We start from the raw sequence: 27,744 nt of genomic DNA, 5'->3' as shown, positions 1-27,744 counted from the left end.
GATGAATCATGATATTCTTGTGTCCAGATATAATTAGTGGAACTGGTGAAATAAATAAAAATAATAGAGCCATAACTTTACTGTCTGGTTTGTCCATAGTTCCTATATTCCAAAATAAAAGAAGTAAGCAAGCAAAAGTATATGTTATTATATTTATACAAGATAATTGAATTCTAGGTGTTCCATTGATTCAACACAAATAAGTCATACACTTAGGTACCAGAGATGATATATGTATCTATAAATAAAAGGCATAAACTATTTCTAAGAGTAAATATGTACAGAAGAAACCATGGGCTTCTAAGTGGATATATTCCCTGGATATCTTCTCAGATAAGAGGCACCATAGATAAAACAGTAAATTTGGAGTGAAAGAGCAAATATGATTTTTAGCTTGAGTCTTATGGATAACCTTGGTTAGAGGGAAGACCTTCCTAGTCCTTAGCTAAAAGAGTTGACTGAGAAAGCTGATGGAATAGAACAATAGCCCTTCCTTGCTTAGAAGAGGCTTTCTAACCACAGAACCCCCAGTGGGGAGAGAGGAATAAATAGCAAGTGGCTCTAAAGACTGCCTCTCAATTGAAAGCAATAAAGAAGGTACATAGGGAAGTGGAAAGAAATTACTGAAAAAAATTGTAGCCCTTCCTTCCAAGAGAGAGGCTTATTAATTACAGCATCCTCAGTGGGTGATAAGTGTCGTGCAATCTTGCAAATATCTGAACATCATTGAGAGCAGATATATGATGCCCTATGGGGGAAATCAGAAACTACTTATGCAGAGAGTAACAGAATGACATACATCACCAGAAGATATAGATTGCTTTGCCAGGCCAAAGGGTAGGTTGCCCCTCTCTATCTATGCTATAGTTATATAAAGCTCTGATATGTGTACACATTACATGTGATTCCCATTCATGTCTGTCTCCTTTTTCCACTGAATGTATGTATGTTTGTGAGAGTATCATTTCATGTTTTATGGGGGAAATGTTTTCATGTAATTATTTTAGTATGCTGTTATATGAAGTGCCTTTGCTTTGGACTATAATGGGTCCTACAACTCATTAATAAAGATAGAAACACAAATAGGGTATTAGCTATGTTTTAGAGGGAATGTTGACCCACAAAATACCTAGAACATGGGATAGCTTTTGAGAGTTCTATAGGTAAGGATAGTCTAAATGTAATACAAAAATAAAATTGGAGAATCATATCTACAATTAGCCCAATAAATCACATTGTTATAATTTTAAGGACAAAAAAAAGTTGGATTGACCAATTTCATTTCTACATATGATCCCTCAGATTTCATTTTTTATGACTTCTTTACTTCAAGACTATCCTTGATATCATTGGCTATTATTAGTACGTGATTTGTTCTAGGGAAAAATATTCATATGAGTTAGAGTTGGAAAAAAAGGGCTTTAAAACTCATCTAGTCCAACTTACTCTTCTCCCTCCTCCTCATCCTCTTCCGCTCTTCTTCCCTTTCTCCTCCCTTCTCTCTTTTTCTCCTCTCCTTCTTCCCTCTCTTCCTCCTTCTCTTCCTCTTTCTCCTCCTCCTCTCTTTCCTCTGCTTCCCCCTCCTCTTTCTCTTCCTCCTCCTCTCTGTCTTCCCCTTCTTCATCTCTTCCTCCTTCTTCCCTCTTCCTTCTTTCCCTGCCCCTCCTCCTGTCCTCCCCTGCCTATTCCCCTCCCCACACTCCTCTACGTCCACCTCCTTTTCCTCTTCTTCTTCCTCCTCCTCTCCCTTGTCCTCTTTCTCCTTCTCTTCTTCACCCTTGTTCCCCTACTCCTCCAAACCTACCATTTTTTTCCACTGTACCATGCTGCTTAGAATTATCTTATCTATTTAATTCATTGCATAAGTTATCACATTTTATTTAGTCAATAAAGAAATTAGTAAAATAAGGTGGTTTATAATCAAAGAGATGTTTTAAAAGTATATTCAACAGAAAAAAAAGCAGCTTGCTAAATTAAGCTTCCATATATGTAAGAGGATTGCTATCTAGTGGCAACTCAAGCAAATGGCAGGCACATGACACACTATTTCAAAGAAATAAAAAAAAAAAAAGCTCTTATCCTTGCTAAATTAACTCATACAGTAACAGATACAATTTCATTTTTTTTTTTTCATCAAAATAGCAAATGTCAATTCCATATAATCTGATTGAATGATATATTGATGACTTTGTTTTTGGCTTATTCACTAAGTGAATGATCCACAATTGGATGGATTTTAATGATAAGACTGGAGATTTTTATTTAGAATATACTTTCTAAATCATTTAGAACACTTTCCATATTTTACAGAGGAAGACACTTGAGGCCCAACAAAGTTAAATAGCCAATCCAAGGACACAGATAATAAATGACAAAGCCAGAATTAGATCCCCTTGTCTGTGATTGATTCTAAATTACTGAATTGCAATCATTATTGATTCACATTATTTACAGTTAAACCAATGATTTGTTCATAAAACAAAATTTATCATGAATTTGTCATTTTTTTCACTTCAAGAAAAAATTTACTACATAGACTTAACCCAAATGTCCTATAATAAGACTTTGGTTTTGCAAGCGCGCTATACCATTGTTAGGTTGTATTGCCTCTTTTAGTTCAGGACTAATTTTATTCCAAAATTACTAGCTGTTGAGGCGGCATTTATGATTTTGGGAAGGGATGGATAAGATGAGGTCTGATATCTTGTTCAGTTCCTAAATTTTATGATTAGCTCAAAGTGATGGACTTCATGCTAGGATTTTTACAAGAATAGTGATGGTGATGGTGGAAATATTCAGAGAGTTTGGGAACTAGCCTCATTCACATATGTATGCAGCAGGGGGAAACCTTTCCCCATTAATGTCTGTGGGAGTGTGCTCTTTCTTCTGTGGACTTATGAGGGAATAAAAAATGTGAGAAAAACAACACCTATTAGGGTGTTTTACTGAGAGGTTGGATCTAGAAGTTGGATCACTAATTCTTGGAAAGTTATAGAGGAAATTCATAATTCAGATGAGGGATGAACTAAGTGATCTCTGAGATTCTTTCTCTCAGCTTTTATGATTCTATGAGGAAGTGAAGTCTGTGACCAGAATCTAGAGGCAATATAGGAACTTTAGACCACGGTCAAGCAAAAGTAAAATTGTAGATCTCAAAGGTTGAACAGATGAAGAAAGGAAAGATCTCGCTATTCTTTGAATCGTTTCAAATAGGAATTTAGCATTGCTCAAGAAAGAAGCCAAGGATGAATGCAGCGAGTGGGGAATCTATGAATATATAGATAATGTAGGTCTTCTTTTTGCAACAGGCAGCACAGTAAGAACCTATAGGTCTGATTTTCAGATCCTCTTTAATGCCAATTAACCAACAAATTTTTATTAGGTTTTTATCATAGTTAAGTCATTAATTCAGGCCCCACAAGATTTATTAAAAAAAAGTATTAATCAAAATACATTAAGGCAACAAAAAATGAAATAACATAAATGAGATCTCAGGACAATTTGTGGTAAATGTCAAATAAATAGTGAGTGTGGGACTATGGTCTTTCCCTCCTTCTCCTAACAGATAGAATGGTGAGCTGGGATCTGGGGATTCAGGAGAAGTGGTATAGGAAGTCTCTCTTGCACATGGAGATTTTTCAGACATCAAGAGAAAGAGTAGTATGGTGGCAGTCTTGCAGGAGGATGGTGCCATTCTCCTTCTATGTCACTGGTAGATTGAGGCAGGCAAGCACTATTTAGTTTATAAACTCAGGCTTGTAATTTGCAGAAGACAGAGATACACAAGAAGGGAGATTAAATAGACACATCACATTTAAATTTAAACATTTTATTAAATGAGTACAAGTGAAAAGACTGAGAACTGAAGAGTGGAGATGAGGGCTCCAGAATGCACTTTATTCAAGAATCCCAAATTCCTCAAGAAGCAGAACTTTAGAAGCATCCTAGGTTGTGAATTTACATTGAAAACTGAATGTTGATGCTTCTAAGAGGTTTTTCTATTAGTACAAAATGACTTGATTTTTCTTTGGGCATTTTGCTAACTCTCAATGATAGTACAATCCATAGGTGATATGGAACTGAGCTTCTGAGTTTGGGGCTTGTTTGTTAAGAGTAAGATGCATCGAGAAATTAGGGGATTGCATGAGCTGGGAAGAAAATGTGTGTGTGTGTGTGTGTGTGTGTGTGTGTGTGTGTGTGTGTATAGTTCATTTCTAATCTTATTTTAAATCTTATTTTAAAAGTATGTAATTGTAGCTTTGTAATGGGGTGGGAAAGAGGGGAAACACACAAACCTGAAACTATAAGTATTGTAAGAAGCATAATTAAAGGGATGAGTAATGAGAGATATGATAGTCTCTAGATAATATTACCGAAGACCTTTTAGAACTAGGTGACATATATATATATATATATATATATATATCTTAAATTAAATCTCTTTGAAACATCTACCTATTGTTCCTGATTCTTAACCTTTGAGTCTAAGAAGAAAAGAAGTCTAATTCCATCTCTCCACAATAATTGTTGAAATACTTCAAGATAGCTATAATATTCTTTATGAGTGTCCTCTTCTTTAGGCTGATCATTTTCACTTCCTTCAACTGATAAGGCATCATCTTCATTGAAAGAATATACAAATTCTTCTATATTTCAAAGTCAAATTTTAAGTATTTGAGTAAAATTTCATTAAAACTTTGAAGACACCCTTTTGGAACTTTTGAGGCATATCTAATACTTTGAAGTTTATACATTACTTTCCCTACAATCACACTCTGGGATAAATAGTATAAATGCTAATATCTCCATTTTGGGAATGATAAAATTGGTACTAAGAAGTTAGGCAAATCCTTATACAGTTCAGCATGGGAATTAAACATATATATATATATATACATGTATGTATGTATTTATGTCTATATATATAATATGACATATAGCATATAAAAATTTTAATTTAATTTATACATTTAATTTAAATATACAAATAATATATGCAATATGATATGAATATAAAGTATACAATACACACTAGTCCAGATTCATTTTGACCAAAGCAGAATGTAATGCTATCATAAACATTTTATTTCCTTCTGTTGTTTTTTACTCTGTCAATTGACTCTGAGAATTTTTTGTAGTTGTCATGTAACAATATTCACTAGTATTTCATTTACCATCTACCCTCTGACCCCAAGTCTTTTTCAAACACACAAAAAATTTTCTTACACAAAAGTGATCCAACTTGCAGTTGCAAAATTGGCTTACTTAACTCAAGGATACAACTTTGTGTTCATTTTAAATTTGTTTTGTTGACCATTGTTCTTCCATCTTGAGATATTTTTGGATCTCCTGATTCTTCTAAATCATTAGCATTCTTTCACAAATTTTAAATCTCCACAATTTGATACTTTTATTCAAAATATTAATGAAAATGACAAACAATACATGAAGGAGAGAGCCTAACATTGACTAAAAATCTCCTTCCCACATTGCATTCAACGAACATTTATTAAGTTCTTATGATATATAAAGCACTAAAAATATGAAAAATAAACAGTCCCTGCTCTCAAGAATCTTGACATCAATTCATTAATTACTACTTTGTGAATGTGGTTTATCAAAAACTTTCTAAATATATCTAACTATATTGACCTCCAGGCCACATATATAGATATAGATATAGATATAGACATATCTATATCTATATAGTGTTGTCCACTTACAAATCGTGGGAGTTATGTTCCAAAGTATTGATGAAATCTAAGTATGCTGTCTATTTAATAAGCCATTTCAAAAAAGAAAGTGAGGTTTGTCTAGCATATCTTAATGGACTCTTCACAACTTATAGTCATTGCTTTTGTTACTAAGGAAAACAAAATTTTTAATTATGTGTTCTACAATTTTGCTGAGAATGGAATTCAAGTTATTGAGAAATCTATTTTCTACACTTTTTAAAAAAATATTGGATAGCTTTTGCCCATATCTAGTCCTGGGATACCTTTCCTATTCTTCACTATTTTTGCATGTATTTTAAAAATCATTATCAGTGATTCAGCACTCACATTTGCATTTTTTTTCAACTACACCTAATTGGTATCCAAGTCTTGTTACTTAAATTCATTTGAGCTGTTTCATGTTTGTTTGCTAACTTCTCACTTAACTTGAATTAGTCTCCTTTGTGGAGAAAATATAAACAAAATAGGAACTGGGTAGTTCTGTCTTCTTTCCTTTGATCACTATGATTATCCCATTTATTCCATCTTTGATTTTCCTTTTTAATCCAACACAGATTAAACTCCATTTGTACATGAACATGCACACACACACACACACACACACACACACACATCTACACCTATCTTGGCTTCAGTTTACTTTTGGCTTTAATTCTCCTGACAATATATATAGGAATATGTGAGTCTTTTCTCTTTATCTTCACTGATCTTTCCATGCTTTCTTCTTTTACATATGTTATTTTAAAAATATAAGTAGCATAGTGAATTCCTTTTATAGCTTTTAATCTCTGCAAGCAGCCTTGCCTTTTATAAATCATCAGAATTATATTTTGATAGAGGCCAGTAGGTAGGGACTGAACTTTAAGTGACATGATCTAGACAAAAGAGTTTAAGATGTAAAAGTAATAGTGATGCTGAGTTATAGACAGCCATGTGTCTTGAGGTTCTGACTACTGACAAAGGCAACATAGAAAGAAATATAAAGCTCTCAAAAATAAAATTATGAAACACAAAAACATAGTTCTGATGAATAAGAAAAGGGGAAGCTGACAAAAGAGAGTAACAGATATAAAATGAATTCATTATCCAATTGACATTTTAAAAGAGCATAAATCATAGGAGAAGGAAAAGATAAGTTGCTGAAAATAAAAAGAGAAGAATTGAATAGGCATGTAAGAGAGATAAACTAGAGAACTAAAGCCCCAAATGAACTGAGGCAAAGGGTGTGTGTGTGTGTGTGTGTGTGTGTGTGTGTACGTGTGCATGCATGCATATGCATAAGTATTCTTGTTTTATTAATCCTATGTTGAATTAAGTGCAAAGATCAAAGAAGAGACAGATGAGATAATCACAGTGGTCAAAGGAAAAAAAGCCTACTCAATCCATATTTTGTTTATATTTTCTCCATAAAGGAGAATGACCTTTATGCTGAATAAGAAACAAAAGTGAATTCTTTCCAAATCTCAAATTTTATAATTGTGTAATTCTATGTCTGACTTTAGGGATCATCCTCATAAAATATTAGTGAAATTGATAAAAATATAACTGTTTTTCTTTAATGTTTTAGTTTTTCAAATTATTTTTTATAAATGCTATTTCATTTGAACCTTTAAAAATCCCTTATGACAGGACAAATGTTATAACTTTTTTTATAGAAGAGAAGACTAATGCTTAATAAGACTTTGACTTCCTTTAAAAAAAAAAGGATACAGCAAATGTAGGATTGTAACTCAAGACTTGCAGGACTGTAAATCAAGGTTGTATTGAAGATTAGGGGAAGCCATGGGAAATGGGCAGTAATGAGCTATGGGAATACCTGCAGGTGGCTTTTGAAACAAATGTTACTGAAGATAATACCAGAGCAAACCATAGAAATAATTTAGAACACCATGAACCTGTTGATATCATGTACTCCACCAGGAAAAGCATGATATTCAATGCCAAAAATTCAGTTTACCATAGTACCTGCTGAAGTAGCACCTGTCCTGTCTAAGGAGTGAATGATAAACAATGTTCTTTTGGTTCCATAAAGTATTGAAACTTGACAGTGGAGTTTTAAAAAAATAATAGGAAAATGATTCTTTATTTGCTAATGTTTTAAATTTCAGTTGTATCCAACTCTTTGTGAACCCCATTTATTTTGTTGTTGTTATTTGGCAAAGACACTAATGCAGTTTGTCATTTCCTTCTCCTATTCATTTACAAATGAGGCAAACAGGGTTAAATAACTTACCCAGGATCATAGATCTACTAAATGTCTGACCTACAAAAATGAATCTTCATGATTCCAAATCCAATGTTCTTTTCCCATAGATTTCCATGATTATAATTAAGCTGAATTATTTTAGAAATATACACAGATGAATTATATCCTAGGTACCATTCACCACAAATGAATAGTTATCACTTAGTTTAATTTAAGTATACAAAGTTTATATTAAGTATACAAAGTATATATTATGTATACAAAGGAGATAGATGGCTCAGTGGATAGTGTTGTGGGTCTGGACTAGGAAGACCTGAGTTCAAATTCCATCTCCTGCAAGTCACTTTCCCTTTGTTTGCCTTAATTCACTGAAAAAGAAAATGGGAAACCACTCCAGGATCTTTGCCAAGAAAGCCCCATATAGGGTCACAAAGCATTGGATTCGATTGATTGAATGGCTAAAAGTATCTAAAAATTTTAGATTTTTATCTACAAATATAAAGACAGATGATTATTTAAAAGCCTTCCTTTTGTAGCCTAGTGATTTTGATTTACTTTTTAAAAATCTGTGAAGGTACTAAGGACACAGGCATCTTTCACAAAAAAACCCAAAATAACAAAATAGGGGAAATGGCATTTATCAGACACATCATTAGCAAGGAGTCTATCACAATTGTATCTAGGATGGAGAGAAGATAGAAATAGTAGTTTTATATCATGGGGAGGAACCTAGTCAATAGAATAAAAATAATGATTTTGTACTTTTTATGTCTTTTGCATTTGGACATCTAGGGTTGGATAGGGTGATTGTGGATAATACAAAAAGGCATTGAACCTACTACCAGAGATAGAGAAAACTTTTGGCAGCTACCATTATCACCATGTGTTTAAAGGCAGTACCAGGAATGAGGTAAAAGGTGGAAATGGGAAAACCAGCACAGCTGAGAGATATTCTAATCTTGAAACAGAAAATTCTGGGCATTATGAATTCCATTGTATGGATAAGAACAGAAAAATGACTTTCTCCCTTTTGGTTCATAATTTTAAAATATGTAGTTCACATCATTCCATCCATTCTTTTATATAAATAGTGGCCATATATAGTATGGATTTTTCTCCAATCTCACCCAAAATATCTAGGAAGGAAATGTGCAAAGGGTAAGGGAAGGAGATGATTAAAATCAACTTCAGTCACACTGGAATATTTGGTCTAACTTCCTTTTTACTTTATTCAATGAATAAGCTATGCTAAATCTCTGAATCTTTGAATGCACTGGAAAAATGATATGAAAAAATGTAATCCACTACAGGACCTAGATTTACGGCTAACTATATCTAACTATATAACTAAAAGTAGATTTCATATTTTAATATTTTGAACAAGTACTAGAGAAATAGGGGAAAAGCTACTAATGAGCAATCTATCTTGACTCTCATTAGCAAAAGACTTGAGGGTCCCTCCCATGTCACTAGTTCCAGGCATGTAGCCATTTCTTTATGCCCTCTCTTTTGCTCCCTTCCCTCTTCCCCAAAGCATGCCATCTCAGCAGTTTTCAACATGACAAAAATTCATAGAGAGGAAAGAACTACAAACAATCTAAGTTGGCAAATAGATGAAAATAGATCCATAGATTCTTGCTTTGTCTGGCTTTGAAAATATGTCTTACTTATTTTATTCAGACTAAATATATTCTTGCAGCCTCATGTCCTAATTTCAATCCATTCAGAGTTCAGGATTTCTTTTGTTTAATTCTCTGGAAATCCTATAATCTCTTATTTTAAGCTTAATTTACCTTTCAGTTGGCCATGTCCCAAAATCTCTTGTCAGGTCCAACCAGTCTTAATGGCAATTCCTATTTGCGTAGTATTTTCAACTCTTAAAAATACTTCCTTATAATCATATTAACTCTCATTCTACTGCTTAGGAAAGTGAAGTTTAGACAGTTTAGATGGCCTCTAATGATTCACACACTTCTAAATATTAGAACCAGCATTTGAACCCAGAGCCTTTCTGACTAGGTTCAAATCTTTTTTTTTTTATCCCCATCATATAGTATGTGGTATTTCTCTGTTTTCTTTATTATATTTTCATGGAACTCAGGTTTTTATACCCTGGAGTCCCTCAAACCCTCTTTTTCTATATTCCCTTTCTAGAAGGAACCTCTTTCCCTAGGACTTCAAGTCTCTTACTCTATCAACTCATCACCACCTGACTAAAAATACCGCAGTTACTATTCCTATTCTCACAGATGGGAATTGTCCTTTTGGAGTCCCATATCCTGGGAGTCACAACAGCTGGAGAGGGGGAAGAGAGACTGCAAGATTTCTGAAACATCTGTTCTTTCTCTCTCTTTTCCCTCTTAAATTCCCTCTACTCTTTAGAGCTTAGGTTAAATATCACCTCCCAGGTGAAGCCTTCACAGATCCCTACTAATAGTAACACTATAATATAATAATACCTAAAACTTATGAGGTGCTTAAAGTTTATAAAAACACCTTTGCACATTGCCTTTCCAACAACCCTGTGAATTAGGTGTTACTGCCCCATATTTGCCAACAAACAACTATAAAACAGTTCCCCAAACAAATCCTGAAATAGCAGAACCAGTGAACAGATGGGGCTGAAACAATCTTTTAGCCCAAGAAACTTGGAAGATTCCATCTCACTCAGGTAAAAGGAGAGCACAGCCCCAGAGAAAAAGCTTCCCAGAAAACAAAAAGCAAGCCCCAATTCAGCAAACTATAAGTAGATTATGAGCCCCTATGTTGTGGGGCAGGCAAAGGACAAGACCAAAACCTCCTACAAATCTGAAAGGTGTGAGGTGATATCTCAGACTTGTTTTGATTTGCATGGCTCTAATCAAAAGTGATTTAGAACACTTCTTCCTATGCCTATAGATTTCTTCATCTGGAAACTGTCTATTCATATCTTTAGACCATTTATCAATTGGAAAATGGCTTCTATTCTTATAAATTTGACTCTATTCCATGTATATTTGAGAAACTAGAACTTTATCAGAGACACTTGCTATAAAGGTTGTATCTGAAGTTTTGATTTTCTTTCTAATATTCGTTGCATTGGTTTTACTTGTACAATAGCTTTTTAACTTACCATAATATAAATTTTCTAGTTAGTATTTCATAATGCTCTCTATCTCTTTTTTGATCATAAATCCTTCCCCAACCTATAGATCTGACAAGTAGATTATTCCTTGCTTTTCTAATTTGCTTATGGTGGATTAAGGCGACAAGTCTCAGATACCACCTCACACCTTTCAGATTTGCTAATATGACAAAAAAGAAAAATAATAAATTTTGGAAAGGATGTGGAAAAATTGCCACACTAATGACTATTGGTATAGTTGTGAACTGATCCAACCACTCTAGAGATCAATTTGAAACTATCCCAAAGGTCAAACAAACTATATAAAGCCTTTGATTCAGCAATATCACACTTATTTATATACCAAAGAGATCATTAAAAGGGAAAGGGACCTACATGCAAAAATATAGGTAGAGCCCTTTTTGTGGTTACAAAATATTGAAAATTGAGGGAATGTTCATCAATTGGGGAATGACTGAAAAATCTGTGGTATATAACTATGATGGAATACTATTATGCAATAAGAAATAATGAATAGACAGATTTTAAAAAAATAAACCTGAAAGACTTTATTAACTGATGTAAAGTAAATTGAGCAGAACCAGGAAAGCACTGTACATAGTAACAGCAACACTGTGGTTGATTATTATTGATGGTTAATTATGAAAGACACAGCCCTTCTTAACAACACATGATCTAAGACATGTATAAAGGACTCATGAAGGAAAATATTATTCCAGATAAAGAATTAATGGACTTAATGCAGATTAAAGCATATTTTTTCACTTACTTTATTTGTTTCTCATGTTTCTCCCCCCTTTGATCTATTTCCTCTTTTATAACTGCAATAAATATGGAAACATGTTTTACATTGTAGTATATGTGTAAACTATGTCAAACTATCTACCATTTTCAGAAGAGAAGAGGGGAAACAGAGAAGGAGGAAGAAGAAAATTTGGGAACTCAAAAATCTTATTAAAAAGAATGGCAAAAAATTTTTTGACATGCAACTAGGAAAAATAAAATACTATTTAAGAAAATTAATGAGAAAAGTAAAAAGACTAAGAGAGGTCAATATCTTGTGCAATGCCATCCAGCTTCAGAAATTAGGGTAGTTTATTCTGAAACACTTTAGTGTATTTACAAAATATTTATGTAACTTACATATGTCATATGTATCGTGTATCATGTATCATATATATTATTTGTAGTATATAAGTATATAAGTTTTATACTATGTTCATGGTATATAAATTATTTATAACTATTATGTACCTTATATTTTAGTTGACTGTATTTGTCTTTTATCACCATACTATACTATTATCTATATGTCAAGGACCACATTGTGGTTAAGATTTTTATCCCCCAGCCTAGAGTTTAGTAGTAGCTACTAAAGTGACTATTAAATAAGTAAACTGGTAGATAATTGCAAAGAAAGATGACACAGGGAAAGAAGAAGAGAGTCTCAAGGAAAACACTATGGGAAAAAGTTTCAAGAAGAAACTGTAGAGATAACTAGTCCTTCCACAACCTTATCTCCATATGCTTTTTAGGGATGAATTCCAGTTAGTCTATCCCTGAAAGAGTTCTAATAACACTAATTTCTCAGTAGTTGAGGATAAAGAAAGATTAAGGTTAAATGACTTCCTGAACAACTGGCAGAAGAAAAAATGGGTATATTATGTATGGGATTTTTTGTTTTTTAACCATGGGAAAATATGTTCAAGAGAGAGCCACTGTCTTGTCTTAATATAAGCAGTTACCTGAATTGACTTCTGGAGGGGTGCAGTATTGGTACACATCAGGCCAAAAGCATTCCCATTTTTTAAGATGAAAAATGAATAGAAACTCAAGAATAGGCAAGAGCAATTAATAGAGCATCATTTTATTGACAGAATCATTTTGTTGACATCATGTCCCAAAGCAATAGTCCAAAGGAAAGGACAGAAACAGGCTTCAGGGGTCTTTAGCTGTTCTGAGCAATGGTTGCCTCAATCCAATCCACATAGTTGCAGACTCTAGTGTAGACACCAGGCTTATTCTTCTGAGCACAGCCATAGCCCCAGGAGACAATACCCTGGAGTTCTCCATTACACACCATGGGTCCACCTGAATCACCCTAGGGATGGAGAACATGTATAAATGAGGAGAAGAAAAGGAAGAGATTGCTGTTCACACCATAGTCTGAAGCTTGAGAATCCCAGAGGTCATCCAGCCCAATCCCAGCCTCTATGGTCCTTTAGTCTTTCAAGAACACCGCCTTCCATTGATCATTCCTGTCCCCCCAGATCTTCATGATCATTCCCATTTAACCTATGCTCAACTCATCTTGAGGTGCTCTAGAAGGTAAGGACATATTCCTTTCTTTTTTTCAGAGACCTAGAGATTTCTCCAAATCCTCATCATTATTGGGCTTAATGAAAGTGCTGATTTCTTCTCCTTACAGAAAGTTAAAATCTTACCTGGCAGGAATCCTTGCCACCCTCTAGGAAGCCAGCACAGACCATGTTTTCTGTGATCTCACCAGGATAGCAGGATGTGCATTGAGCATCAGAGAGAAGGGGAGCATTCAAACACTGCAGAACATCTGGGTAGTCAGCTGTGAAAAAAATGGGATTGGAGGAGGGTAAGAGTAGTTATCAGATTAGAAAAGGAAGCACAATCTACCTAACAGAGTATTCAGTCTTAAGAACTGAGTTGGTAGAAAGGGACTTGGGGAACTTTAATATGGAAAAGAGAAAATAGTTTGTATCTCTCCTTCATCTGAACTCTCATAATTTCCAGCTATTTATCATGAGACATTTCAAACTTCTCTGTATGAAGATTATTTGTGCAATTATTTCATCCCTTCTACTATACTGCAAAAAGGGATGATGTATAATGCACAGAGAACTAGTCTTGGTATTATAAAGATCTACATTTCAACCTTATTTCTGATATATACACGCTATATGACATGGGGCAGATGATTTAATTTCTTAGCTTAGTACTCTCTAACACAAGTTGCAGAGAAGGAACTACTCTGCAATGGTAGAGGAGTCATTTTCCTGTGGAATTCCCTATTGCAATAAAATCACTGATCCAGGCTCTCTTTTTATCCTGCTATAACCGCTTTCAGAGAAGAAACCAGTTTATTCATGGCCATCTGTTTTCCAAAGCACATAGCATAGTACCTTCTACATGATAAATATATGAAAATGTTTGATAAGTATATAGAATTTATAAGCTGTGATAAGATAGTTAATATCTTTAACTCTCACAGGAAAAAGTATGTTACTATTATTGTGTATTTGAAATATTTGCAACTTTGACAAATTAAACATATGCCTCTAGAAATAGAAAATGGACTTCTGGAAAATTATAAAATGGGTTTCTAAGACAGTTCTCTTTATACTATAAGTGATACAGTGGATTGAGTGTGATTCCTGGAATCAGAACTTCCTTAGCTTAAATCTAGCCTCAGACCCTGATTATAGCTACATGGCTCTGGGAAAGTCACTTAATCCTGTTTGCCTCAGTTTCCTCACTTGTAAAATGAATTGAGGAAGAAAATGACAAACCATTTCAGTATCTTTGCTAAGAAAACCCTAAATGGAATCAAGAAGAGTTAGTCATGATTGAAATGATTAAACAATAATACCCTGTGTATTATTTATACTATTTTTGGGAGCTTGGGGTAGCAGGTATCAGGATGTATGGAGAATTGTGGAGAGTTGGTAGAAAAAGTATGAAAACTAAGTATATTTAGCATATGTCTGTTATTCAGAGTCTAGCACTGAACAAAGGATTAAATCAACTTGGGATATGTTAATCAGGGCCCTTCAATTTCAAAGCTGGGAAAGGAAATGCTTTGAGACTGAAAAGGAAAAAGCTAGCTGTTCATATAATCTTTAATCATTTAAATCTAGTAGGAAAATTTGGGACTGTGTAGTCTAACTACTTCTCTTTTACAGATAAGTAAACTGAAGAAAAATAAGACAATATGTTTAAAGTCACAGAGGAAAGGACTTACAAGACTAATATCTGAGCCATTGTCTTTTAGCCCTAAGTTCTGCATTTCTTTTATGCAGGAGGACCAATCTTAGTCAAGAGAGAGTCAGGGCTTTGTACAACATTGCAAAGCTAATAAATTTAAGAGTTGAGCCTCAAATCCATATTTTCTTCAGTATGCTTTTCACCCCATCATCCAGCTTATTTTTTACTCTTCAAAATGGTATAAATGTTAGCCTGAGTTCAACTAGAGATTAGGTTAGAAACAGTTGAATTATGTCTAAAGTTTGGCATTTCAGTCATCTTTGAGTCTTTGTGGTTTGGGATTTTTTTGGCAAAGATTTTAGAGTGGTTTACTTTTTCTGTCTCCAATTCATTTTGCAGAGGAGGAAACTGAGGCAAATAGGATTAAGTGACTTGCTCAGGATCATACAGCTAGCAAGTGTCTGAGGCCAGATTTGAACTCAGGAAGATGAGTTTTCCTGATTCCATGCCTAGTGCTTTAGCCACTGTGCCATAGGGTATAAATCCAAACACAGAGACGGGAAGTGAATCAGGTGAAATTAGAATGCCATAATAAAAGAAATAATTAGAAAATGTCACCTGTATCTTATAACTTAACTATTAAATGTTTCTGGATATCATGTTGACTAATTTTGCTCTTTTCCTAAATTCCTTAGCAAAGTTTCTTCTTTCCAACACTTTGACATTTAATGGTAAGTGCAAAGTAGTGGGGATGTATCCAGGAGGTAGGCTAGTGTTAGTGGGATAGTCAAAAAAAAAATGAAAATTTTGGGAAAGTGGCTTTGGAGTATTTCTATGTTGGTTGTTGTCAGCAATCAAGAAATATTTTCCCCCTGGGATCCCTGAGATCAGGAAGGGAGAGGAAAGGTACAGGCATAGTATAAATAAAAATAAGAAGGGAGAAGCTGACTTAAAGTCAGTGGAGATGTGTTGATCTAATGCAAAAGTAAGAGAGAGGGCAAAGCTACTCACCACCAAAGCTTGCCATGTTGCCCCAGCCAGAGATGAGACACTCAGTGCCTGCAGGTGCACAGGTTCGGGGCAGAGAAATGGTAGACACACGAGAGTTGAGGACAGCTGGGGTTTTCAGCTTGATCAGCATGATGTCATTATTCAGGTTACGGCTATTGTACTTTGGATGGCGGATGATCTTTTCGGCATTGATGAACTGTTCATTTCCCTCAAGGACATCAATGTTATGCTCTCCCAGTCTCACTTGCATTCGGCTGATTAGGACAATTTTTTTTCAGTGTTGGAGGTGACCACTAAAGGTACTCTCTTCTAAGAACTGGATAGACTTTGTACCTAGAATTCTGTACATCTTAGATCATTTTAAATTAGAGTTTCTTATTTATTTTCCATTCTCAAAAGAGGACCATGACATCAGGGAGGTGATGCCATGACATGCAAGTGAATTGGATTTAAGTGAGGGAGAGCTGTCCAAGGTTACTGGCTTCATTTTCCCCTCCAGAGCCTTGTATGACATGGGAGATCTATGTCTTTTTAAGCTAAGATTTTCAACATGTCTTAGTTTGACTGAGTCAGCACTCATTCAGTGATGTGGAGTTATGTGAGCTTGTGTGTGTGTGTGTGTGTGTGTGTGTGTGTGTCCAGCACTGACTACAATCCTGCTCTAGGTGGACATGCAGGATGTGGATATCCTGCTGGCTTTTTGCCTTCATGATAGGGTGGCGGAGAGGAACAAAACATTATTCCTAGGCATTTGAAAGCTGTGCTTTCTTCCTAACTCTAGGTTTTTGCTTACTCTGTATCACTCATTTTCAGTCATGTATCACCAAGTTTAATTTATGAATTATTCAGTTCCCATTCTATTCTTATATCCATTCTTTTTTATCTCAGTCTGAAGTTTGGACCATGAATCTAATTGCTTGGAATTTCTGCCTTTCACCCCAAATTGCATACATTTTCCTCCATGAGGTCTCCAAAAGCTACCATAGCTAGCTGGCTGTAGAACCCTCCCTGGGACTAGCACCAGTTCTGCCACTTACGATTTGTAGCAATGAGCAGCTGACACCACCCACTGTTCATTGATGAGGGAGCCACCACAGAAATGGTAGCCAGAATTCAGGGACACCTGGTAGGGAAGGCTGTTCTCACAGGTGTAGCCCCCGACGATCTTGTCATCATCATCAGTGGAGAAAGCAACTTGGTGGGGGGAGAAATTTGGAGAAGAGAATTTAGTAGTATGTGAAGCCTAAGCCCTAACAATGCTTTCTCGAATTTGTCTTCTACAAAATCCCTCCCAAATGTGAAGAGCACTACTATTATGACCAGAGTTAACATCATCAAAAGCTCTGTTTCCCTGTCTACATTTCTCTCTGTGTTTCTATGTCTCTCTGTCTCTGTTTCTCTCTGCTTCTTTCTCTCCATCTGTCTCCATCTTGTTCTATTTCTGTTTCTCTATTTCTTCCTCTCTCTCCATCTTTCTGTCTTGTAGATTTTCCCCAAGCTGCATCCTGCATTCAGCTGTACTTTCTCATATCCTTCTCATATCTACATTCTATGTCCTTAGGTTAAAAACAGAGAAGAATATTCTTATTTTCATAGGCAATAAAATCAATCAAGAATCATTAATTAAATGTATTACTCTTGTTAGAACTGGAGAAACCAAACATGAAAATGAAATATTTTCTTCCCTTAAGAAACTCACATTTGATTACTATAAATGTGATTCTCTCCCTTCCCTTCTCGTGTCTTTTCCTCTCCAGATTAGCTTCCTCATTCACTGATTCTCTCTTATCTTTGACCTAATAGTTTTGGAACCATAGATATTTTTTCTACTTCCTCTTGTTTCCTTCCTTCCTAGTTTGTTCCGCTAGAAATTTCATTTCCACACATTTCCAAGTCTATCATTGCATGCAGAAGTTTGGTTATGAAAAGATCCTATAGTTGTGCATACTGGGGACAGAGAAAGGTGGATGAAGTAAAGGGGGATTGGAAAGGGGATCTAGAAGAGGTTGTTAGCAGGTGAAGAGAGAAACTAGATGGATATGGAGGTAAGTAACTGAAGACAAAAGGATGAATTGAGAGAATGGCCAGAATGTTCTACAGGCTAGAAGAGGCAGCAAGGAATGACATAAGGTGATTAGGGGGCTCACCAGCTGCTCCCACAAAAGCCAGGATCAACAGAGGGTTCATGTTGGCAGGATTTGGTTGATTTTTTCTCTGGAAGCCCTCAGCTTTTTATATACCATGAGTAGAACATATTTGTAAAGCAGAAGGTCATCTCATATCCACTCCCCACACACACCTGCCACCTTTCCCTTTCTTACCATCTTCTATCAGTTCTCTTATTTTTAGCTTTTTCATAGACAAATAGCTTTTAAATGATAAAGAAATCTCCACGGGCATTCTAAATAATTGATACCTGTGAGAATTTATTGAACTGGAGAAAATGGGAGTTTGTATACAAAGGAAACTGAAGGTTTATATGGTGGTCTTCACTCTTGCAGGACACATTTTTGGTGGTAGGAATATTTGAAGAAAGGAGGAAGAGAAAGAAGAGAAGGAAGAAAGCAAAGCAATGTTTTGAGTCTCTCTCTACTATACAAGCCTAATATCTTAATATTAAATTGGTTTGGGGGAATATGATCTGACCATATCTGAACAAACCAAGAAGAAAGTGGGAATTTGGGGTAGTAATAAATTCCTTTACTCAGGGCTCTCAGAGGCTCTCTAAATCTATTTATTCCTAAAGGGTCATTTTCCTCAGAAAAATGCCAAATCTTAAGGAAATAACCAAAGTTGAATGGAGTTTAGAAAATACTACTGGCCCTGCTTACGAATCTTCACTTTAGGCTTCAAGCTTTGTGCGTCTGGGAGTAGATGACACAATAGCAAACTTGAACAAGTTTGATCATGTTTTCATAATAGTAATTCAGTTTGGGAAAGGCAGGAGAAATGGTTTTCAAGAAATTGAATTTTATCACAAATGGGAAGATGGAAAAAACAATACCTAACTGCCATCACAGAATTCAGGTCACTAGAACTATATGAATTGCCTACATTGATATTGAAAGAGCATGTGAGTATAGTTGCTGAATTACTCACAGCAATATTTGGAAAATTATAGCAAATGAAAGGACATAGGAGAGAGGCAAAAGGTTTTTTTTTTATTATTTTCCAAAAAGGGGAAGAAGGTAGATTGATCAAACTCTAGGCCAATGAGTAATTCAATTCCTAAAAAAAATTCTAGAAGATATTGTTAAAACGATGATTTTGAACAGTGGTAATAGCATTTAGCCAACATAATTTTCTCTCAAAATATATATTATACTAATATCATTTGGTGATTTTTGTTATTATTGTTATTGAGGGGGTGGACAGTTACTTGAATAATTATAAAGAAATCTAAAAGGAATGCCTGGATTTTAACAAAATATTTGGTAACGTCTTTCAAGCACTTACCACGTACCATGACATAGATAAAATGGAAATAGGTAGGTTGAAAGTTTGGCTAGTTGATAGATGGCTTTGGAACTAGATAAAGATCAAGCTGAGAGAACATCTTTAATGGAGCACATTGAAGTTCTGTCCTTCATCTTATTTGATATTTTTCAAAGACTTGGGTGAAAGTATATATAACCCATGTTCCAGTTTCCTTCTTTCTGATTTTACAAACAGGATTCAGGTACACTTCTTAAAATATCCTTTGTCTCATATTACCTGGGTTATATTTTGGAACCTCAGAATATTGGCTCATTTGACTTTCCCATTTTCCCACCAGGATTTTCCCAGGAACTTCAGAATGTATCTTATATCAAGATTTCTGTAGCTCTCTGGGTCTTAAGTTTCTTTCTAGAAAGAGACACAGGGCAACTCTGAAATTAATAATAAATATTGCATGGAAGACAAAACTTTATTTTTCCCCACAAAAAATACAAAATATACAAAGGATTCACAGAAATTCATAATCATTCAAGCTAACTCTCTTTTCCTCCTCTGAGCCGCAAGTCTCCAGCAGAGATATATGTAGTGTTTCATATTTATAGTGCTATACTGTGGTTGAAACTTTACAGATGGTTTTCTGGAATGTCAATCATCCTCCCATTGAAGAAGCACAGACCAATTAATTCACAATAATTGTATACCAAAGGGTCCATGTTGCTAGCCCATGTCAAGGCTGGCCTTTTGTTGCTATTCCTTTCTATATAGAGGTCATTTCATATTCTCACTTCTCTCTAAGAATGTTTTTTTTTAATTCAAGTCAATCTTTCCCTCTTCTCTTTGGGAAATTTTCTCTAGAGATTTGTATTGCTTTATCATTATCTCTGGTTTTGCCATGTGTAGAGACCATGTAGTTCCTTTCTTTTCTGGGGCTTGATTCCCTTCTTCAAATATGGATTAGCTACTCTGCCAAAGGATCTCTATGACAGCCATCAGTGAGGATGGAGTATTTCCATAGGGGATAAAGAAGACTTCATCACTCTTGGGAACATATCTGTTTTCTGCTGAGTCCTTCTCTTGAATCCCTAAGCTCCATTCTAATCACTTTAAATGTCTTCAAATGCCCTATCACAGGAAAAATGCATTTTGGTGATGTGTGGACATAATTTAAAAGCTGCTTTTTTGTGTGAATCTTGTTGAATGGGAGTAGTATTAGAACCTTAGAGTTTTTTCAACGTTATTCCAACATTTCACACACGTACAAGGAATGCCATATGGTGGAATAGAAAGACATTTGGAATCAGAGAACCTTCATTCCAAACCCATCTCTTTTACTCATTGCCTGTATAACTATAGACTAACCACTACATCCTTCTTTGCCTTGGGTTCTTCATATATGAAAAGAAGAGGTTAAATTTGATGACTCCTAGAGTCATTTGCAGTTGAAAATCTATTATTCTATTTAAAAATAATATTTCTAGAAGGATTTTTGTAGTTCCAAAAATGCAGAGAAAGGAGAAGATAAGATGTCCATTGATCAAGGAGACTGAACAAGCTATAACATGTGAAAAACTTGGAATTGTTACTTTGTAAGAAATAGTGAAAGTGAGATTTAAAGAAACAAAGAGAGACTGTACTACTTAAAGTGAGGCTTCTGCCCACTTCCTCAGCTGACAGGTCCATCCCATTAGCACTACCCATTAACTTTTGGAACTGTGGAAATGATGGAAAAAGTAGAAGTGGAAGGGTGGGCAAAATAGAGATCAGCTGTGAGAGAATTGATCAGGTGAGGTGAGAGGTGAGCAAAGACTTTTCAAATAAAAAAGAATGAGAGAGAAAAGTGGCTGTTGACACAGAGGCAGTCTGCTTTTCCCTCAGCAGAGTCCCTTTGGATACAAAGAGGCCCCAATGCAAGCAGTGAATGTATGTGGTTGCAAGAAATGATAGGTGTGACCAGAACAAAATAGGAACAAGGGCTGAGGAAGAGCAGGAAAATGAGCTGACTCTATGCCAGTGGCCATTTTGTCTTTCTGACCTTTTTCTCTTGAAAAGTACTATTTGATCTACCATCCCTTTATTTTCCCTCACTGATAATATATTCTTTAATCATTCCTTGTAGTTTATTCATAAGTTGTTGAGTTATTTCAGTCCTGTCCAACTCTTTGTGACCCCATTTGGGGTTTTCTTGGCAAATATACAGGAGTAGTTATACACTTCCTTCTGCAACTCATTTTACAGATAAGGAAACTGAAACAAACAGGGTAAAGTGACATAGCTAGTAAATGAGGGGAGAGTTGAACTCAGGAAAATGAATCTTCCTAACTTTAGGCCCAGCACTCTGTGCCCTATGGTGCCACCTAGGTAACTCATAAGATGCCCTGTCAATGTTTGTATTTGACTGGTAGGGATGGCTCTCCCTTCATCTATTGTCCTTGTGCCATTTTTTAGTTCCTGGATTATTTAAATCAATTATTCTCATGCAAGATATTGATTAATCAACAGTTGATTAAGTTAGGCAATAACATATTAAAATTAATTCAAAAACTACATATATTACACAGTAATTAAGCATAATAATTCTGTCACTCCCAGTTCCAAACCTTCAGGGGAGAAACTATACAACAGCAACAACAAAATTTCAATTTTTTTCTCCCATCTGTAGCCAAGAAATTTAGTGTCCCTTCTTCTCTCATTCCTGCAATAGGAATCTCAGCAATAGGAAAATAGGGAAATTTCCACTTGAGTTGTTACTACATCACATATGAGAAGATGAATATCTCTAAACATAAAAAGGAACAAATATTTACACAATACCTTCTATGTTCCAAGCATTGTGCTTTACAGATACACATGTGTGCTTTTACACATATATCCTGTTTTTACTTTGTTGTGAACTTATTTTATTTCCTTAATAAGATGTAAGCTTTCTGAGGGTACTGTCTCACTTTTGGCTTCAGGTATTTATCACATCTAGTACCAAGAATCTGATGTCAACATCACACAAGATCTGTCAGCTACCAAAGAAAGGAGAAGAAAACCTGGAATATAGAGGAAAAAACTTACAACTCAGAGTCATCTCTGCAGAGAAACTAAATATAATCTGAAAGAAGAAAAAATGGACTTAAAGATGACTATCAGGAATTCCTAAGGAAAAGTCAGAAACTTTGAAATGTCTACACAGGTGTTGTATAATATAGAAAAGTAAATACACTTTTGATTATGTGATGATGTCATTCTCATGATAGGAGGAAGAAAGAAAAGAATCTTCTTAGACCCCTAAAATTTTGAAGACTCAAAGATAAAGTAAGGCTGAGAAAAAGTCTAGAATTAGCATTATTCTATTTGATAGTCTTAAGAGACAAAGAAAATACATTGAATATAAGAACATACTGGGAGAAATAAAGGATCTTGTCTCATATAATAGGAGTACATGAGATGATGACTATTCAAACTTAGAGGAAGAAGTGGGTGAATGGACATCCCATGAGCCTTATTTTCATCTGAACTAGACATGAAAGTTGAAAACACACACATAAGCACACATGTAATGGGCTGAAACTGAGCAGACGCACTGAGGTTCAGACAAGCAAGCACTTAAGGCTAATTACCAAGTGGACAATACTCTATTAGCATTTGCTTGGAAAATGGCCCACCCTACCATTCTGTGCTGGCTCAATCAGTAGGTGTAGAGGGAGATTGGGAGGAGGGAAAAAGGGTGGAATAGGACAAGTGAGAGTGACTTCTGGCTGCATTTGTGTGGCCATTCCTCTCATGTCCACAAAGAATAAAGATCAAGGACTTTTGCTTATCCTGACTCTGGCTGATTCTAAAGTATCTAGGATGCTAACGCAGTCATCACACACACACACAACAGAAAACACATACATCCAAAATGCACAATAGTAGAATACATTGATATTAATCAATAGGGAAATAGAATGGAACAGGGACAGGGGAGTTGAAAAGGTAGTACTGGGTGGATGAGGAAGCAGTAATAAGCAAAGAACACACCAGTATCAGAGGGTGAAGTGCAAAATAACAATTAAAATGAAAAGAAGAGTAAAACCTATAATTGAGAGTGGGGCAATAAGAGATGGGAAGCAGACAGTGAAGGACAAAGAGGGGCAAAGAGTATGCTGGAATAGTTAGCCACTATTTGTAGTCGCTAACTACAAAGTTAATTTTTGTATTTGTAGGGGTTTGGATGTCTTCTTTTTAAAATTTTTAAAATTGTAATAGCTTTTTATTTACAAGTTATATGCATGGGTAATTTTACAGCGTTGACAATTGCCAAACCTTTTGTTCCAATTTTTCCCCTCCTTCCCTCCTCCCCCACCCCTAGATGGCAGGATGACCAATACATGTTAAATACATTAGAGTATAAATTAAATACACCATGAGTATACATGACCAAACCATTATTTTGCTGTACAAAAAGAATCTGACTCTGAAATATTGTACAATTAGCTTGTGAAGGAAATCAAAAATGCAGGCAGGCAAAAATACAGGGATTGAGAATTCAGTGTAATGGTTCTTAGTCATCTCCCAGAGTTCTTTTGCTGGGTGTAGCTGGTTCAGTTCATTACTGCTCTATTGGAAATGATTTGGTTGATCTCCTTGCTGAGGATGGCCAAGTCCATAAGAATTGGTCATCATATAGTATTGTTGTTGACATATATTATGATCTCTTGGTCCTGTTCATTTCACTCAGCATCAGTTCATGTAAGTCTCTCCAGGCCTTTCTGAAATCATCCTGCTGGTCATTTCTTACAGAACAATAATATTCCATAATATTCATACACCACAATTTATTCAGCCATTCTCCAATTAATGGGCATCCACTCAGTTTCCAGTTTCTGACCACTACAAAGAGGGCTGCCACAAACATTCTTGCACATACAGGTCCCTTTCCCTTCTTTAAGATCTCTTTGGGATATAAGCCCGGTTGGGATATAACACTGCTGGGTCAAAGGGTATGCACAGTTTGATAACTTTTTGAACATAGTTTGGATGTCTTCTTAACAACTATTAGAAAGAATGGTTTAATGGCAGCTCATAATATTGGGAAGTGAATATAATGTAAACAATAATAAATGATAAAAGTGGATTTTCAAAACTGCTTATCATGTTATTTACAGATTTTATTTACTAGCAAAATTCTACAACATTTTACTAAACAGAGGATTTGTGAGCCTTTAGAAAAGAATCTGTGATCTTTACGAACAAATGAAGAATGAATCATGCCAAATTGTATCTTCTCTTTCCCTTCTTCCTTCCTTTCCTCTTTCCTGCCTTCTCTCCTTCTTCCTTCTCTCCCTCCCTGATTTCCTCTCTCTTTCTCTCTCTCTTCTTCTGTTCTTCTTCCCCCTCCTTCTCCTCCTCCTCTTCCTCCTTCTCCTCTTTTTCTCCTCCTCCTCATCCTTTTCTTCCTCCTCCTCCTCCTCCTTCTTCCTCTTCTTCCTTCTTTTCCTTCATTTTTCTTCTTCTCCTTCCTTCTTTTTCTCCTTCCTTCTCTCTCTCTTTCTCTCCCTCCTCTCAGTCATTGGAATGCCCTAGATATAACATATAAATTCTGAAAAGGAAAACTTTTGAAAAAGTCTCCATTAGATCCTTGTTAATAAGATGCTGGAATTGGAAAATGATACTATAGGATTATTGACTGGATCTTCAGCTGATTAAATTAGTTACACAGAGTTAACTCCTGCTCAGGAGCTTCCTTACTTCTTGAAATCCCAATTAAAAGGACTAAATATATTCCTACACTGATGTTTTGTTTCTTGTGTCTTATTCCTTTGATGTCTCCCCAGGTTCTTCCAACTTGTGCCAAGACTGTAACCAGCCAGCCACATGCCCACCTCTGTTTCCTGTACTGGGTTTGTGCATAGAGAGGAGGATACTATGTGATACTGTGCCTTTGCAACTGGCACAGAGATACAGAGCCAAATCTTCCAGTTCTGTGAAACCTATCTTGAGAATTGAGGATGAGTATGTGGGCCATTCAGCTGTAAACCTAGACTTATCCACCCTTGACTCCACTATTTTATTTTTCCGAAAGTCATACAGGAACTGTGGCCTTTGCTCTGATTTCTGTCTGTACCAGTAGAGGATATCATAAGTGGGCATTGGTTCACACTGCAGGGTCACTTCCTGGCCAGTCCTTGTGATGAGATGTCTGGGGGTCTGGATGACTCTGGCATTCATAAGGCTTATTGGGGAAGGAGACAAACACCAGGAGTGAGATATTTCAGACACAGTAGTGGAAGTTGGAACTGAAACTGGTCTGATTTGGGGCCAATGATGAGAGCTCACCTGCACCTAAGAAACAAAATATTGCACACCAGAGACAGTGAATGTCCATTGAGAGTTTAGCATATGAATGAGGTATAGGTCTAGCTCAGAGCTCTCTCTTGGTGTGAGGAGGAATGTCTAGAGCTCTGAAGACTAGTCAGCCTTTGTAAGCAAGGACTGTTTGTGACATCACTCATCTCAAGAGCACAGGCAGCCACAGGATTATCCCTCCAGAGAGAGCCAGAATCTATACTCCCAGGATATGATGAGTTGTAGCATGCATGTAGCATGTAGCATGTAGTAGTTAGAGCCCTGAGCTCTCGATCAAGAAGATCAAATCCCCACTTCAAACACTAGATATCCAACTCTGACCAAGTTACTTAAAGTTCCCATGCCTCATTTTCCCCACCAGTAAAACTGAGATAAAATTTGCACCTATTTAAAAGGATCAAATGAGATGATAAATGGAAAGCATTTTTTGCAAACCTTAAATTGCTACATAAATATTATTATTATTTGTGTGTTGTTGTTATCTTTAAAATATATTAATTTTTAATGATTCGGGCCCAACATGCATGCTTTGGTTTTTTAATTCAATTCAAGTTAATTCAATAAAACTTTAGATAATCATTCACTCTGAAAAAGATATGGAGTAGGTAGGTCTGGGATTTTGCCTAGAGAGTAACAAATATACTGGATTTAGAATCAGAACATTTGAATTCTAGTTTTATCTCTCTTATTTTCTAGTTGTGGGATTATAGTTGACTAATTTCATCTCCAAGACTCAGTTTGTTCATCTGCAAAATGGCAAAATAGGGGCTGATAATTATTGTGCCATAAACCTGACAAGATTGTGAGGAACATATTTTGTAAAGTATTATTCTGAACTATGTAATATAATTGTTCTCATAAGAAATTAGGTCAAAGACAACAGGAAAGAAAGAAGTCTGTGAAGGGTCATTGCCTGAAAAAGGTATTTTTTTTCATCCTTTGTACTTGGATTGACCTAGGTGAAATTCAATTTACAGACAAACGTTAAATGGATTTTTTTAAGGGGTCTGGAGTGAAAAATATGAAGAAACAAAAACATTTCAGAGTATGTTGCTGCCACCTAGGGGAAAACCAGCTAGAAGGAGAAACTCAAAAGGAAGTGAAGTGAAAAAAATTGGAGACTGGAATTGGGGAGGAAGAATGAAGCTGCTGCCATATTGAAAGCTGAAGGCAGACTGTGTCAGTCATCCAATTTATTAATCATAGAACAAGCATTTATTCAGTGTCTAGAGTGCTAAGCACTGTGCTAGATAATGAGGATAAAAAGACAAAAATGGAACAATCCCTATCTTTAGGGAGCTTAATTTCTATCTTGGGAAATAACATATGCATATATTAGTATATCCAATGTATACCTATAAAGTAATTATTAGGGGCAGGAGGGGAATAGGGGTGGGGAATTTAAGAAAGTTTTCATTAACACATAACTAAGGGGAAAAAGTCTTTGCAATGATAAAATTCTTATTTCCAAGATTTATATGAAATTGATCCAAATTTATAATAATAAGAGCTATCCCCAATTGATAAATCGCCAAAGGATATGAATAAATAACTTCCTAAGGTAGAAATAAAAGTTATCAATAATCATATAAAAAGTGTTCTAAATCAGTAAATAATCAGAGAAAAAAATGAAAGCATCTCTCATGAGATTGGCAAAGGCTAGCAAAAAAACAACAAATGTTGGAGGGACTGCAGGAAAACAGACATAGTAATATACCATTACTGAAGCTGTGATTTAATCTGGAAAATCAATTGTTATTATCTCCCAAAATTTCAGACCTAGCACCACAAAAAGATTTTTAAAAGAAGAAAAAGGCCCTATATACACAAAAACTATTTATGGCAGCTCTTTTTTGTGATGACAAAGAATTGGAAACTAAAAGGATGCCCATCATTTGGGGAATTGCTGAACAAATTAAGACATGAATATTATGGGA

At 35.5% G+C, this 27,744-nt stretch overlaps 1 protein-coding gene, 1 long non-coding RNA gene and 1 pseudogene across 2 annotated transcripts; 1 reads left to right on the top strand and 2 right to left on the bottom strand.

The window, feature by feature from the left end:
* LOC100913879 overlaps window positions 1–27,744 on the bottom strand; it is a 39,644-nt pseudogene that overhangs the window by 9,280 nt on the left and 2,620 nt on the right.
* On the top strand, window positions 573–25,458 carry LOC116419402. Its single transcript, XR_004229711.1, has 3 exons — window positions 573–837; window positions 22,426–22,649; window positions 25,276–25,458. It is a non-coding gene; the product is annotated as an uncharacterized LOC116419402 (long non-coding RNA).
* LOC100913350 (anionic trypsin-like) lies at window positions 12,908–18,286 on the bottom strand. Its single transcript, XM_003771681.3, has 5 exons — window positions 18,181–18,286; window positions 17,071–17,227; window positions 16,034–16,287; window positions 13,510–13,646; window positions 12,908–13,166 (listed from the first exon to the last, which is right to left on the bottom strand). The coding sequence occupies exons 1-5, from the start codon at window positions 18,218–18,220 to the stop codon at window positions 13,014–13,016; spliced, it is 741 nt and encodes a 246-aa protein (XP_003771729.1). The 5' UTR covers window positions 18,221–18,286; the 3' UTR covers window positions 12,908–13,013.

The sequence above is a fragment of the Sarcophilus harrisii genome, chromosome 5, assembly GCF_902635505.1.
Source record: "Sarcophilus harrisii chromosome 5, mSarHar1.11, whole genome shotgun sequence".
In the NCBI taxonomy this organism is placed as follows: Eukaryota; Metazoa; Chordata; class Mammalia; order Dasyuromorphia; family Dasyuridae; genus Sarcophilus; species Sarcophilus harrisii.
Note: the sequence above shows the minus strand (reverse complement) of the source record. Positions and strands in the feature narration are given on the sequence as shown.